This window comes from Gigantopelta aegis, chromosome 3, assembly GCF_016097555.1.
Source record: "Gigantopelta aegis isolate Gae_Host chromosome 3, Gae_host_genome, whole genome shotgun sequence".
Lineage (NCBI taxonomy): Eukaryota > Metazoa > Mollusca > Gastropoda > Neomphalida > Peltospiridae > Gigantopelta > Gigantopelta aegis.
Genome location: NC_054701.1, coordinates 88,220,152 through 88,237,409, shown reverse-complemented (window position 1 = coordinate 88,237,409; position 17,258 = coordinate 88,220,152). Strand labels below are relative to the sequence as shown.

Below are 17,258 nucleotides of genomic sequence, written 5' to 3'. Positions count from 1 at the left end.
ATAGTCTGTTTTCCACAGGTTATACTACTAATACATTTATTATAATTCATTATTATGACTAACAGTACAACACTGAAGAACATTACAAACAATTCCAAATACAATAACATTACTGGTACACGCCGACTTCACCCATCTGGAGAAAAAGCAAAGAATACACACTCACCAAATAACCGGATAGTACACAACCTCCGATTGGCCGAAAAAAGGTCACATGATCTCATTGTAATAAAAGATGGAAACAGATTGGCTGTTTGGACAGTAGCCATGCCTAGACAGGAGTTGACCAATATACTGACACAAGGCACCACAGCTGGACAAAACCACACAATAGAACAAAGAATACCATCAACAGATTGTCCCAGTTACACAGACAACAGACTGGACGGACGGACGGATGGAAATCCAACAAACCACCATCAAGTATCCAAAGCCACACAGTGGTACTATTACCCCAGATACCCGTCCCGCTCACATGCAGTTTTAACACGTAACCTACACTAACTTCTCAAATTAACACTATTCTATCGTCTTACAAGGTGGGATGTTATTTTACGGGGGATTCTAAAACATCAACTCCCTACAGAAATATTAATCTGGTTTGAGTGTTAATATGTAACTTATTCACATGCTGTTATATATTTGTTGTATAATATGGTGTGATATATGTATATATATAAATATATGTCTGTAGGCTGAATGGTAGCAACATGCCATGCGTATAACTATATAAAAGCCTTAGCAACCAGGATTCACAGCACACAGTTAAAGTTTTAATGCTTTACCATGCAGAATAAATTATAAACAAAATCATCAAGCATATGAGACTGGTGAAGATAAACAAAATAAAATCCAAGCCTCATAATTTGAATGCCAAGACAAAGGCAGTAAAAACAAATCAGAATTTGAAAATAAATAGAACTTTACTGAGAGATTAACAATGTAATTTTACTATAAAAAAATAAAAAATTGAAGTGAATGAAAGAGAAAGAGAAAAATTAACAAAAGACCCTGGTTGCTTAGTAAAGACATCATGCATCTTGTATCTGAAATGATTTCTTGGGCAGCATGCATAAAAAAAAGAAATAATCACAAACCTCTGCTCTCTGGAGAACGAGCAGCGAAGATAAAAATTGTGTGAAAAATAAATTGTTGTATGCAATAACGATTATTTGAGAGAGATACAGAAAAAAAAACAAGCAATCAAAATGATTAGTATGTGATCAAACAGGGCTGAATGTTACATGCACTGGTGCTTATGTAATTCAAAATCGGCATTCGCAAATCACTTCCCACAGATCGATCAATAATTAAACACAGGTAAATTGCATTCTTCATCTTATGAATAATCAGCCATTAATAAAAACAAAGATAAAAAAAAAACCAGAACCAATGCAACTTGATCTCAACCAACAAAACCAAATCTATGAACAACAAATTCCTTATAAATAAATTTCCATAAGATAGTCCACCAAAACTATTAACATTTCCAGATAAAACAAACCCTATACTGTAACCAACAACTATAAGCCAACAGTAATAGAAAATGGTTAGCATAACAATTTGTAAACTGTCTTATAGTGTTCAAAGCAATAAATTGGTACTGGTAATGCTTAACATAACCTCTTTTTTTTTCTTTTTTTATTAACCAATCCCAGTGAAATTTGTGTTTTTATATACTTTTTATACGAAGTCTTTTCATTACAAAATTGATACTTCATTTTTTTCCACCAATAAATAGCTTTCCACATGACCAAATGTGAATGTGTGATATTCCAAATCTTCAGTCTTCAAATAATCAGTCGACATGGTCACAGTAGTCGTAAAAAAGTGAAAAGGTTTCAGAAACCAGTTTAGCAGAATTGAAAATAAGAACTAATTTTTAAATATTACATAACAATATAAAATAAAACAGCGTTAGCTTCGGTGAAAAAAACAACACTTTCAAGCCACTGAAAAAAATAAATATATATGGGGCCTATATATAAATGAATAATAATTTTTAAAAATACACAAAAAGAGGCAGAATTCTGTTAATTTGAAGTTCTAAGAGTCACAACCCTGCATAAAGTCCTCCACATATTTATTATTACAGGAGATTTAAACCTAATATGACATTTTAAAAATACTATTCATAATCTCTTTGGGTTAACGAAAAGGCAACTTTATCATTAATTAATGGTACCATTATTATTTTTTCATTATGCCAAGAAAAAAAGAAAAAAAAAGAAGAGTTTTGAAATACAGAAGAAAATCTCACTGTATGAAGGCCAGATGACACTATCTATTTTCTAAACTATCTGTTTTAACTCAGCTGTGAAAATAATTTAATTATAATGATCAATGATGAAAATGACAAACTGTAAAGCTGATTTAGAAGCACATTTCCAACACAGTCCAATGAAGCTGATATAAACTGGGTGTGAATTCAGCCAGAAGTCATTTAGTTTTAATGATCAGTGAAGGAAATGACAAACTGTAAAGCTGATTTAGAAGCACATTTTTAACACGGTCCAATCAAGCTGATATAAACTGGGTGTGAATTCAGCCAGAAGTCATTTAGTTTTAATGATCAATGAAGGAAATGACTAACTGTAAAGCTGATTTAGAAGCACATTTCCAATATGGCCCACTCAAGCTGATATGAACTGGGTGTAAATTCAGCAAAAAAACACAAAAAAAAGCTTACATCAACAAGTTTTCTGTCAATAATCAAAATGTCTGCCACGACAAAAAGGCGATCTTTCATCGTAAATACTAACACATTAACTAACAACAATGACTCCCAAAATATGCGACATGCCATCAAGACAGTTCGTAATAGCCACGTCTGAAAACTACTCCCTGTCAAAAATGCAAGACACCAAAATGCAAAATGATCATATTAGTACATACATCATTTAAAGAAAATATCTTACGAAAGGAAAAGAGCATGGTGAGGTAGGTACTTACGTTAACTTCAGTATAAATGATGTCGATAAAACTACCAAGAACAATGATGAAATCAAACACATTCCAGGCATCTCCAAAATAATTCTGAAAAGAAAGTCATAAATTTCTAGGACAACCTTAAACAAAATATTGACTGTTGTTACCAGACCAACTTGTGAAAAAAATCTGCTTGATGCCATTTCCTTCATCTATAATTTCACTGTTTGATTTTTTAAAAATCATCCGACTAAAATCATTACTGAAATGATAGTTCTGGTAACATGAGAAAAAAAAACAAAAAGATTTTTAAGGTCCATCCCAGTAAAACACACCATACTTCCATAAGCAGTTTGTAATACATACTTTGAAAAATACGTTTTACACTAAAATCTTAACAAGTATAACATACACATTATTTTTGGGATATAAATTACACATAACCTGATATGAACATTACAATTTATATTAAATCTAAATGCTTGTAAGAAACATTGCTACTAAATTTATTTGCCTGGACAAATCAAAGTAATTTTAAACACACACATATATATATGTTTATATAAGCCAAGCATAAGAATTACTTTGAGTTCTTGAAATAAATGATGTGATGACGTTTTGTTTTATGGACATCCTACCTTAAACCTAAATGCTGTGAGTTTGAGCAGGAACTCAACAGTGAAGACACCAGTAAATATCATGTTGAGGTAATCCAGGGCATCCCCATACTGCTCGGACTGGTTGTGGTACTACAACAAAACCAAGTTATAGTCATAAACAATGGCACAAAGATAAAACATCCCCATACTGTTCGGACTGGTTGTGGTACTACAGCAAAACCAAGTTATAGTCATAAACACTTTAATACCCGTTTCCTAGGTAACACAATACCTTCATAGTTAGCACCCCCGTTTCCTAGGTATCACAATACCTTCATAGTTAGCACCCCCGTTTCCTAGGTATCACAATACCTTCATAGTTAGCACCCCCGTTTCCTAGGTATCACAATACCTTCATAGTTAGCACCCCAGTTTCCTAGGTATCACAATACCTTCATAGTTAGCACCCCCGTTTCCTAGGTATCACAATACCTTCATAGTTAGCACCCCAGTTTCCTAGGTCACAGTACCTTCATAGCTAGAGCCACCGTGTTGATCATGATCAGGGCAAAGATGCCGTATTCAAACGCCTGTGACGTCACAAACCACCAGATCTTGTACTGCCATCTTGCCTTTGGTATGTAACGGCGAATTGGTTTCGCTTTCAAAGCAAACTCGATACATTTTCTCTGAAACAAAATAAACATTAGACAAACATTCGAGAAAAATAATGACATTAAAAACATACTACATTCTACATTATAACAACAATGGCTCAGGCAATTGCAACATGGCTAATTGCAATACGGCTTTAAATCCAGAGTATGGACTTTCACAGTAGAAAATCTTGTGAGTAGCAGACATTCGAAATCTAGATGTGCCAACATGACATAAGCTTGTATGACTGGAAGATATAATAATTTAAAGTCACAAACTCTAGTTTCAGCCCGTGAAGCTAAATAATAAAATCTAAGGTCTGATTTTAATTATCAAAAAATATTTTAAAATATGCCTTAGTGTTTAAAAACTAGTGGCTGTTACTTTAATATTTTATGCTGAGTAGCTAAAAACCTACTATTTTTAAAACCTGGGATTTTTTTAATCAAATTCAAAGTTTTTAAACATAAAACATGCATTTTGTTTTATCAGAAACACCATAACAACACTTTGGATGTATGTCTGATTTCAATTATCGAAAAATGGCTCTAATAGTTAAAAATATGCCTAAGTGTCACTTCAAAATGTTACGTTGAGTGGGTGGAAAACTTAATGTATTTTTAGAACCTGGTTTTTATCAAGTTCACAATTCTTGTATTCCTGTTCTCCTTCATTCTGGAAGGTAACAATGACGAAACCAACGAAGATGTTGACCATGAAGAAAGCGATGACGATGATGAAGACGAAGTAGAAAATGGCAACAGCTGGCCGGTAGTTTGGAATAGGTCCTTTTGATTCTTCATGTGAATCAATGGACGTGTACAGTAAACTGAAAATAAAATGAATTCATTAAACACTTGCAGAAGTCACATAGTCATACTGGGTCTTAACTGGAGAAGTGGGAAAAGAAAGAGGCACAAATAGTACTGATATATAAGACTGGACTCGCATTAACCAATATATTGATAACCTTGAGGTAAATGTAGTAGACAGACAGAGAGAAAAATACAGAGACACATAGAGAGAGACAGACAGATGGGAAGGAGGGAGCAAGGGAGAGGGAGAGGAAAAGAGAGAGAGGAAGGGAAAGAGTGAGTGAGAGAGAGAGACAGATATAGAGAGAGAGACAGAGAGACAGACACACACACAGAGAGAGAGAGAGAGAGAGAGAGAGAGAGAGAGAGAGAGAGAGAGAGAGAGAGAGAGAGAGAGAGAGAGAGTGTGTGTGTGTGTGTGTGTGTGTGTGTGTGTGTGTGTGTGTGTGTGTGTGTGTGTGTGTGTGTGTGTGTGTGTGTGTGTGTGTGTGTGTGTGATAAAGATAAACTACAGTAAAAGTAATTAGTGATAACTTACTCTGGCCACCCCTCAAAGGTAGACACTGTGAAGAGTGTCAGCATAGCCTGGCTCACATCATCGAAGTTGAACTCATTTTCTAACCACTCTCTTTTCTTCAGGGTTGGATGCTGGAAGTTACCATCATCATAGTCAACGTAGAAACCCCTGAAATAAAAACAAACATTCACATGCAGAACAAATTCAGTTCAAGTGTACTTACATAGTATACTTATGAAGTGATCTTGACTTATAATGCTACAAATGTAACTTTTTAAATAATTTAATGTTACTTACTTTAAAAACAACATCAAAAACTCCCACCCCTATCTCCGTGTTAAATCTGTTTTTCCCCTCATAGGGTTTCTTCTAGGTATATGATATGTATATTATGTTGATTCAAATTCTGAATTTGTTCTATCCAGATTATTTTATAATAGTCCACCAACTATTCTATATAAATTGAAAGATCAGTTTGTTCAAATGAAGGGTGTTGTGTTTTGCACCCCTAGCATTCAACCGACAGTGATACGAGGACACAGTCACTTTTGGGCCATTCAAAAAGAATGCATGGGACAATATTACAAAAGTAATACAGTCAAACTCTGTTTTTAAATGCATGGGACAATATTACAAGTAATACGGTCAAACTCTGTTTTTAAATGCATGGGACAATATTACAAGTAATACGGTCAAACTCTGTTTTTAAATGCATGGGACAATATTACAAGTAATACGGTCAAACTCTGTTTTTAAATGCATGGGACAATATTACAAGTAATACAGTCAAACTCTGTTTTTAAATGCATGAGACAATATTACAAAAGTAATACAGTCAAACTCCAGTTTTTAAATGCATGGGACAATATTACAAATGTAATACGGTCAAACTCTTGTTTTTAAATGCATGGGACAATATTACAAAAGTAATACGGTCAAACTCTTGTTTTTAAATGCATGGGACAATATTACAAAAGTAATACAGTCAAACTGTTTTTAAATGCATGAGACAATATTACAAAAGTAAGACAGTCAAACTCTACACTTACTGGCATACATCCTTGGTCAACTTAGAGGCATGTCTGTTTTTAAATGCATGGGAAAATATTATAAAAGTAATACGGTCAAACTCTGTTTTTAAATGCATGGGACAATATTACAGAAGTAATATGGTCAAACTCTGTTTTTAAATGCATGGGACAATATTACAAGTAATATGGTCAGACTCTGTTTTTAAATGCATGGGACAATATTACAAGTAATACGGTCAAACTCTATTTTTAAATGCATGGGACAATATTACAAGTAATACAGTCAAATTCTGTTTTTAAATGCATAGAACAGTATTACAAGTAATACGGTCAAACTCTGTTTTTAAATGCATGGGACAATATTACAGAAGTAATATGGTCAAACTCTGTTTTTAAATGCATGGGACAATATTACAAGTAATACAGTCAAACTCTGTTTTTAAATGCATAGAACAGTATTACAAGTAATACGGTCAAACTCTGTTTTTAAATGCATGGGACAATATTACAGAAGTAATATGGTCAGACTCTGTTTTTAAATGCATGGGACAATATTACAAGTAATACGGTCAAACTCTGTTTTTAAATGCATGGGACAATATTACAAGTAATACAGTCAAATTCTGTTTTTAAATGCATAGAACAGTATTACAAGTAATACGGTCAAACTCTGTTTTTAAATGCATGGGACAATATTACAGAAGTAATATGGTCAAACTCTGTTTTTAAATGCATGGGACAATATTACAAGTAATACAGTCAAACTCTGTTTTTAAATGCATACAACAGTATTACAAGTAATACGGTCAAACTCTGTTTTTAAATGCATGGGACAATATTACAGAAGTAATACGGTCAAACTCTGTTTTTAAATGCATGGGACAAATATTACAAGTAATATGGTCAAACTCTGTTTTTAAAAGCATGGGACAATATTTACAAGTAATACAGTCAAACTTTGTTTTTAAATGCATGGGACAATATTACAAGTAATACGGTCAAATTCTGTTTTTAAATGCATGGGAGAATATTACAAAAGTAATACGGTCAAACTCTTGTTTTTAAATGCATGGGACAATATTACAAAAGTAATACAGTCAAACTCTGTTTTTAAATTCATGAGACAATATTACAAGTAATACGGTCAAACTCTGTTTTTAAATGCATGGGACAATATTACAAGTAATACGGTCAAACTCTGTTTTTAAATGCACGAGACAATATTACAAAAGTAATACGGTCAAACTCCTGTTTTTAAATGCATGGGACAATATTACAAATGTAATACGGTCAAACTCTTGTTTTTAAATGCATGGGACAATATTACAAAAGTAATACGGTCAAACTCTGTTTTTAAATGCATGGGAAAATATTATAAAAATAATACGGTCAAACTCTATTTTTAAATGCATGGGAAAATATTACAAAGTAATACGGTCAAACTCTGTTTTTAAAGTAATACGGTCAAACTCTGTTTTTAAATGCATGGGAAAATATTACAAAGTAATACGGTCAAACTCTGTTTTTAAATGCATGGGACAATATTACAAGTAATACGGTCAAACTGTTTTTAAATGCATGAGACAATATTACAAAAGTAATACGGTCAAACTCCAGTTTTTAAATGCATGAGACAATATTACAAATATAATACAGTCAAACTCTTGTTTTTAAATGCATGGGACAATATTACAAATGTAATACGGTCAAACTCTACACTTACTGGCATACATCCTCGGTCAACTTAGAGGCATCTGTGCAGTAGAAGAACTTTCCCTGCAACCAAATAAATTAAATTAAAATACAAAAAAAAGTATTTTGAATGAATCATCATGGACACATGAATACAGATATATACTTATCATAATGGCAAAAGTTCCATGGAAAGAAAGGTTTATTTGACAATGCACTCGAACACTTTTTTTTCTCAGTTATACAGTGTCAGATACATGGTTTAAAAAAAAGAAAAAAAAAAGTTTGTTTTGTTTAATGACACCACTTGAGCACATTGATTTAGTAATCATTGGCTATTGGATGTCAAACATATGGTCATTTTTTGACACAGTCATAGAGAGGAAACCTGCTAAAAAAAATTCATTAGTAGCAAGGGATCTTTTATATGCACCATCTCATAGACAGGATAGCACATACCACAGCCTTTGATATACCAGTCGTGTTGCACTGGCTGAAACGAGAAATAGCCCAAAGGGCCCACCGACGGCGATCGATCCCAAACCAACTGCACATCAAGCTACATCTCGCCCATAGATACATGGTTAATAACCACACAGCTAATTACAGAAAAATGCTGCCATCACTTCATGGGCTACTCTTTTCAAATAGCAGCAAGAGATCTTTTATATGCACCATCCCACAGACAATAGGCCTTTGTTGCATCAGTTGTGGAGCACTAACCGTCATCAGAAATAAGCCTATGGCACACAGACGGGGATCAATCCTACACAGATCATGTATGAGGCGAGTGCTTGACCACCAGGCCACATCCCATCCTCTAGTTCTACGGAAAGTTTGTTTTCTTTAACGACACCACTTGAGCACATTGATTTATTAATCATTGGCTAGTGGATGTCAAACATTTGATATTTTCAGAGATAGTCTTAGAGAGGAAAACCGCTACATTTTTCTATTAGTAGCAAGAGATCTTTTATATGCACCATTCCACAGGATAGCACATACCATGGCCTTTGATATACCAGTTGTGGTCCACTGGAAACAAGAAACAAGAAACAGCCCAATGAACTCACTGATGGGGATTGATCCCAGACTGAATGCACATCAGGCAAACACTTTACCACTGGGCTAAACCCCACAATCTATAGTCCGTCCCACGAGGAACACATTCTTTCATACTATGGAATTTACTACGTTATTTATTTCTGTGCTTATTATTTTTCTAAATTGGACACAAAAATAGTATATTTTTGTTATTTCCAAAACACTTTTACTTTTTGTTTTACATCAAACCAAACTGACATTATTTACAAAAAACTATTTTGTAGGAGGATGAGACGGACTATAGCTCTATGGTTGCCTGGTGTTAGTTACTAAACTAAGTGGAATCAAAGAAAAGGAATAGCTGTATATTTTAAACCGTCTACCAGGTTACAGGACAGTACTTACCATGGCACTGATTGAAACTGCAAAAACCCCAAAGCAAATATAAAATTACAATGAAAATGAGCCTGACAATGCTGCCCATGATGTGCCACGAACCTTGAAGAGCTGGACACCCATGACGGCGAACATGAACTGCAGCAGGAAGGTGACCAGCATGATGTTGTAGATGGTCTGGATGGCCACGATCACACACTGCACCACGTGCTGAAGTAGTCAAGCAGAAATCTTATTAACACATTATCAATCAAATGTTTTCTGAGAATACTGCTAAAGCAAAGCATGTCATCTATTGAGCCTTACAAATTGTCATATCTCCTAAGCTCAAGCGCTAATCCCCACTAAAGTTACACTTAATTTGTAACTCTATATGATAAGGCTATACACAAAATTTAAGCTCCATATTTGTAGGCATTGTATAGATGGATGTGGGATAAATGGACAGACAGACAGTCAGACAGAAAGAAGGACCAAGATGAAATCTATAGTCCCCTCCGTTAATAGTGATATTCTGATGTGAAATACATTCTGAACATGCATCAAAACATCTTGCTATTGTTAATGACATGCTAATGTTAAATACCATGTAACTAAGAACATATCTTGAAACAAATGGCAATGTAACTGGGAACATATCTTGTCCTAATGTTGTCTGTTGTTAATGATATGTTACAGTGAAACACCATGTAACCAAGAACTTACCTTGAGACCTTTGGCTCTGTTGATGGCACGGAGAGGACGCAAGACCCTCAACACCCTGAGAATCTTCACCACCGAGATAGCTTGGTTCCTGTAAAACAGACAGAGCAGTGTTTCAACTGTATGAAAACTATATGAAAATTAACATAATTTGGCATAAAACAAAAACAACTGAAGACTTGCAAACCAATTCACTCAACAGATTTGTATTTATGTGTGTTATATAGTATCAAACATATGGTTAAGGACCGTAATGACACCACTCCAATTATGCCCAGTGGTACAGCACTTGCCTGATGCACTGTCAGTCTAGAATCAATCCTCATCAGTGAGTCCATCCGACTATTTTTCATTCCAGGCAGTGTAACAAAGGTTTGTCTGTGGGATGGTGCATATAAAAGATTCCTTGCTTGTAATAAAAAAGAATAGCCCATAGTCAACAGGTTTCTTCTCTAAATATGGCCCTTAACCAATATGTCCAACACCATATTACCATTATTAAAATGTGTTGACAGTGTTGATAAATAAAAACATTTTTATATATCTTTCTTTTCTTTTCACTTAGTAGCAAGGGATCTATGCATAATCCCACAGACAGAATAGTACATACCATGAGATTTAATATACCAGTTATGGAGCACTGGCTGGAACTGGCTGGGATGAGAAATAGCTCAATGGGCCAACCGATGGGGATCGATTTTAGAAAAATTGTGCCTCAGGCTTACACTTTACCACTGGGCTACATCCTACCCCTTTATAATCTGAGGGACTTTGCTTTTAAAACTGAATGGATTACAGTGTACTTACTTCAAGGGAAAAGATATGAGTGACACAGCCACCACCACCAAATCCAGCAGGTTGAAGACGCTGCGACAGAACGAGCCCTTGTGTAATACCAGGCCATACGTTATGATCTGAAAGTAGGTCACACAGCATCCTTTAACAATCAGTGTCTCACAAGGAAAACAATTTCATATTATGCTAACATGTCAATATGTCTAGCAATTAATCATGACTAACACACTCAACAAAATTAATGAATACATGAATAAATTAATGAATTGAATGAATCAAACAAACTGAATGAATTGAATGAATGAATGAATGAATGAACGAATCAAACAATTGTACAAAATTAATTAAAGATTAAATATAGTTTTTAAAATCTCAAGCTTTTAAACGTTTTATAATGTAAGGAGTAAACATTGTAGAATATTTTAAAATTTAATTATTTAAAAAGCAATTTAAAGTGAACAAAATGATATGTATCCTTAAGAAGCAACATGCAATGAACTCTAGCTGAATGTGCATGTCAGTAATTTTCATAAATACATTAGAAACCAGTTATGGTAAGTTCTTACTTTGATGATGATTTCAATGGTGAACACACTGGTGAAGAAGTAGTCAAAATAATTCAGGATCTGAAACATTAAAGAAACATTTTACAGGAATCAAACCATCTTGTTTTACTTACTGCCAACACAATTGGTTCATAATGAAAGAGAATAAAATACAACATATTAAATAAAGCTTCTATTTTTCTTTTGATTTAGTGGTCACAAATATACAGAATTTAACATTATTAGGTCTAAACAAACCATAGTCTGAAAGTTCAAAATAACAGATCTTTGAATGCAACAAAGAATAAAAATTCTTAAGTATTCCAAAAAAGTTTAAAAGTACACAGAATTTCCTTAGTTTTTCTCACAAACTTTACCAAGTTTCAGATTATCAAGTTAATTTTTTGACTTAGCTAGTCAATTTCTTCACACTTCAGACTTTAAGTATGTAAGACATTTGATGAACATGAATCCAGATTTTAAAATTTATAAATCTTAATAAGGAGTCACTTTCAGAATTGATCACATTGGTGAAACAGGACAAAATATCGGTCTGCAGAATCTTTTCACCTATGCAGACATGGTTTAAGTAAAATTTTATTTTGTAGGTAGTGAAACAGCCCTAAGCATGTATACAGATTGCTAGAGGTAGTACTAAACCACATAATATCCGGCTGGGTCAAAGTTTGACGTGCTCCCAACTTTTGATAGAGCAGTTAATACCACAAGTCCTGTGATTGGTGATAAATGTGAGTGTGTTAGTTGTAAACAAATTTTAGTTTTATCTGGGCCAAAAATGTATGCAATTTTATTTTATCTAGTACCACTGTTTTAAGTAGCCTTGTGCTTGAAATATGTATGGGGTACCTGTAAAAAAAAGTACTAAAATTTTGTGCGGAACTAGGGTAATCATAGACACTACTCATATCTGAAATGAGCAGTTTACCCACCATTTTTTTTAATTCACTTTAAATGTATTGGGTGGTAGTATTTATATGCATAGTGTATATATGTTGATAGATACGCTGCAGGTAGGAGTTTTAGCCACAAATGTTACTATTGTCGTCTATGGGATTTGATTTGGTGGTGTACACCCTAGATATACTCACAATATTGCGAGGAGATTTTGACTGCAGAGGGTCTTCAGCTGCTAACATGGCACTACTGATGAGAATGCAGGTGAGGACAATATTGCCAAAGTACGAGTGGTTGCAGATTCTGTGACACAGAACACGGAATCTGAAAGAATGTAACAGTATTAGTGACAACATAAATAAGGGCAATACCTTATTGGAGCAATTGTTTTGTAAGAATAAATACAAAAACACAAACAAAGTACTACTAAAAAAAAAGGCAAGTAAATCATGCCAGGATTTGTAACCATAAAAAAATTAAAATGATTAGTGTTAGTGATGTGAATATACATGAATGAAATTATTACTGAGGTGAATCATTTAAGTCAGCTGGCAAATAAAACCCAGGTCCATAGGAACTGGGGGTGGGGTGGGGGTGGGGGCATGTGCCCCCCCCTCTACTTGTGAGCCTTTTTTAAAATCATATTAATATTTGCCATTGTAACCAATATCTGATAAAGAGTTTGTACCCGATCCGTCAGTGCACCCCCACTCCCAAAGTCATTCCTATGGGCCTGTAAAATAGTGCCTCTAGTATTTCACATTAGTTTACAACGGAATAATAGTTACATTCCTCCTCTCATCAAGCATTTGAAAAATTTACAACTTGTGTCATATGCAGACTAATCGCTATATACACTAAGACAAGGTTTTTTTGTGGAAAATGTGCAACCAGAAATGAATACAAAATAAAGACAATTATATTGTTCTCAAAAGCGTGGTCAATGTTTCTGTTACAATTAATGTCTGGAAATTCCTCTAAGAAAATAGCTTAGCTAATGCCAACACTATGTTTTTAAAACTGTTCCAATCTGGCATTTTGTAAAATTATTGTCTGAAAGAAAATATCTAACTTGTTGGTAGGAATGAACAAAAAAGCAAGTTTGTTGGCAGGACTGGTTTTATTTTAAAGTTGATATGAAAATAATGAAATTTATTTTAACGTCACAATATTTGATTTTTGTACCATATGTTGTGATAAGTAAAATATCTAACTTGTTGGTGGGAGCAAACATGAAGAGGAAGCTAGCTGGTGGAATTGCTTTAATCTTGGAGTTGATGTGGAAATAATGAACATTTAAAAGCCAATATCACAATAAAATATCTAACTTGTTGGTGGGGGCAAACATGAAGAGGAAGCTAGGTGGTGGAATCGCTTTAATCTTGGAGTTGATGTGGAAATAATGAACATTTAAAAGCCAATATCACAATAAAATATCTAACTTGTTGGTGGGGGCAAACATGAAGAGCGAGCTAGCTGGTGGAATCGCTTTAATCTTGGAGTTGATGTGGAAATAATGAACATTTAAAAGCCAATATCACAATAAAATATCTAACTTGTTGGTGGGGGCAAACATGAAGAGCGAGCTAGCTGGTGGAATCGCTTTAATCTTTGAGTTGATGTGGAAATAATGAACATTTAAAAGCCAATATCACAATAAAATATCTAACTTGTTGGTGGGGGCAAACATGAAGAGAGAGCTAGCTGGTGGAATCGCTTTAATCTTTGAGTTGATGTGGAAATAATGAACATTTAAAAGCCAATATCACAATAAAATATCTAACTTGTTGGTGGGGGCAAACATGAAGAGAGAGCTAGCTGGTGGAATTGGTTTAATCTTGGAAGGAAATGTTTTATTTAAAGACTGGTTTAATCTTGGGAGTTGAAGTGGAAATATGAACATTTAAAAAACAATATCAAAGTAAAATATCTAACTTGTTGATGGGGTGAACATGAAGAGCGAGCTGGGGGAAAGTAAGTAAAATATCTAACTTGTTGGTGGGTGCGAACATGAAGAGGGAGCTGGCTGGGGGAAAGTAAGTAAAATGTCTAACTTGTTGGTGGGTGCGAACATGAAGAGGGAGCTGGCTGGGGGAAAGTAAGTAAAATATCTAACTTGTTGGTGGGTGCGAACATGAAGAGGGAGCTGGCTGGGGGAAAGTAAGTAAAATGTCTAACTTGTTGGTGGGTGCGAACATGAAGAGGGAGCTGGCTGGGGGAAAGTAAGTAAAATATCTAACATGTTGGTGGGTGTGAACATGAAGAGGGAGCTGGCTGGGGGAAAGTAAGTAAAATGTCTAACTTGTTGATGGGGTGAACATGAAGAGCGAGCTGGGGGAAAGTAAGTAAAATATCTAACTTGTTGGTGGGTGCGAACATGAAGAGGGAGCTGGCTGGGGGAAAGTAAGTAAAATGTCTAACTTGTTGGTGGGTGCGAACATGAAGAGGGAGCTGGCTGGGGGAAAGTAAGTAAAATATCTAACTTGTTGGTGGGTGTGAACATGAAGAGGGAGCTGGCTGGGGGAAAGTAAGTAAAATGTCTAACTTGTTGGTGGGTGCGAACATGAAGAGGGAGCTGGCTGGGGGAAAGTAAGTAAAATGTCTAACTTGTTGGTGGGTGCGAACATGAAGAGGGAGCAAGCTGGGGGAAAGTAAGTAAAATATCTAACTTGTTGGTGGGTGTGAACATGAAGAGGGAGCTGGCTGGGGGAAAGTAAGTAAAATGTCTAACTTGTTGGTGGGTGCGAACATGAAGAGGGAGCTGGCTGGGGGAAAGTAAGTAAAATGTCTAACTTGTTGGTGGGTGCGAACATGAAGTGGGAGCTGGCTGGGGGAAAGTAAGTAAAATATCTAACTTGTTGGTGGGTGTGAACATGAAGAGGGAGCTGGCTGGGGGGAAAGTAAGTAAAATATCTAACTTGTTGGTGGGTGCGAACATGAAGAGGGAGCTGGCTGGGGGAAAGTAAGTAAAATGTCTAACTTGTTGGTGGGTGCGAACATGAAGAGGGAGCTGGCTGGGGGGAAAGTAAGTAAAATGTCTAACTTGTTGGTGGGTGCGAACATGAAGAGGGAGCTGGCTGGGGGAAAGTAAGTAAAATATCTAACTTGTTGGTGGGTGCGAACATGAAGTGGGAGCTGGCTGGGGGAAAGTAAGTAAAATGTCTAACTTGTTGGTGGGTGCGAACATGAAGAGGGAGCGAGCTGGGGGAAAGTAAGTAAAATGTCTAACTTGTTGGTGGGTGCGAACATGAAGTGGGAGCTGGCTGGGGGAAAGTAAGTAAAATGTCTAACTTGTTGGTGGGTGCGAACATGAAGAGGGAGTGAGCTGGGGGAAAGTAAGTAAAATGTCTAACTTGTTGGTGGGTGTGAACATGAAGAGGGAGCTGGCTGGGGGAAAGTAAGTAAAATGTCTAACTTGTTGGTGGGTGCGAACATGAAGAGGGAGCTGGCTGGGGGAAAGTAAGTAAAATATCTAACTTGTTGGTGGGTGCGAACATGAAGAGGGAGCTGGCTGGGGGAAAGTAAGTAAAATGTCTAACTTGTTGGTGGGTGCGAACATGAAGAGGGAGCTGGCTGGGGGAAAGTAAGTAAAATATCTAACTTGTTGGTGGGTGCGAACATGAAGAGGGAGCTGGCTGGGGGAAAGTAAGTAAAATGTCTAACTTGTTGGTGGGTGCGAACATGAAGAGGGAGCTGGCTGGCGGGATGGGTTTGATCTTGGAGTTGATGTGGATCTCAGACATGCGGCGCGGCCGGGCGTTGGACGCCGCCTGCGAGTCCTCCTCAGAGCCCTCCTCATCCTCGTCTTCATCTTCTTCATCATCCTCGGTACCCTCGTCACGGTCGTCATAGTCCTCTTCTGAAATACAAATTTTAAAAAATCTCAATAATACAGATATTGCATTTGTTTTAATCTTTTACCTTCAAGTTGATATCCCATTCATAGATATTCTCTTCTGTGAAAAAAAACACCAACAAGCCTCAAAAAACTATATATTACATAACTATACATTTGGTTCAATTTTTTATTTTAAAGCCGATATCACTTTCAGTGATATTCTCTTCTGAAACCACAAATCCCCATTTGAAATCTCATTATTGCAGTATTGCATTTGTTTTAATCTTTTATTGTAAAGCTCATATCCCTGTCATTGATATTTTCTTCTGACCTCCCCCCCCAACCCCCCTTGAAATCTCATTAATACAGTTATTGCATTTGTTTTAATGTTTTATTTTAAAGTCGATATCTCATTCATTGATGTTCTCTTTTGACCCACCTCCCCACAAATGTCATTAATACAAGTATTGAATTTGTTTTCATATTTTATCTTAAACCCAATATCCCTCTCATAGAGAATTCTTTTCCGAGAAGAAAGCACCAAGAAAGTGTAACTGGATATAATATTAGGTATTACATTTGGTTTAATTTCTTATTTAAAAGCTGATATCCTTTTCTAAAACACCCCACCAGAAACCTCCATAAAGAATACAGGTATTGCATTTGTTTTAATTTTTTATCTTAAAGCCGATATACCTCTCACTGTTATTTTCTACAGGTAAACAGGCGTCAGTGGGGCAGTGGTTAAGCCATCGGACTACAGGCTGGTAGGTACAGGGTATGC

At 35.6% G+C, this 17,258-nt stretch overlaps 1 protein-coding gene across 2 annotated transcripts in view; it reads right to left on the bottom strand.

The window, feature by feature from the left end:
• The window catches only part of LOC121369269 (muscle calcium channel subunit alpha-1-like), a 111,606-nt gene that overhangs the window by 44,498 nt on the left and 49,850 nt on the right, over positions 1-17,258 (bottom strand). For both annotated transcript variants that reach the window (XM_041494231.1, XM_041494232.1), the window contains exons 17-28: positions 16,300-16,495; positions 12,831-12,960; positions 11,743-11,802; positions 11,189-11,295; positions 10,385-10,472; positions 9,782-9,889; positions 8,271-8,323; positions 5,538-5,684; positions 4,812-5,013; positions 4,058-4,216; positions 3,567-3,677; positions 2,953-3,036 (exon numbers count right to left, since the gene is read on the bottom strand). In XM_041494231.1, the coding sequence (XP_041350165.1) occupies positions 2,953-3,036; positions 3,567-3,677; positions 4,058-4,216; positions 4,812-5,013; positions 5,538-5,684; positions 8,271-8,323; positions 9,782-9,889; positions 10,385-10,472; positions 11,189-11,295; positions 11,743-11,802; positions 12,831-12,960; positions 16,300-16,495 (1,445 nt within the window). The remainder of the gene's footprint in view (positions 1-2,952; positions 3,037-3,566; positions 3,678-4,057; positions 4,217-4,811; positions 5,014-5,537; positions 5,685-8,270; positions 8,324-9,781; positions 9,890-10,384; positions 10,473-11,188; positions 11,296-11,742; positions 11,803-12,830; positions 12,961-16,299; positions 16,496-17,258) is intronic.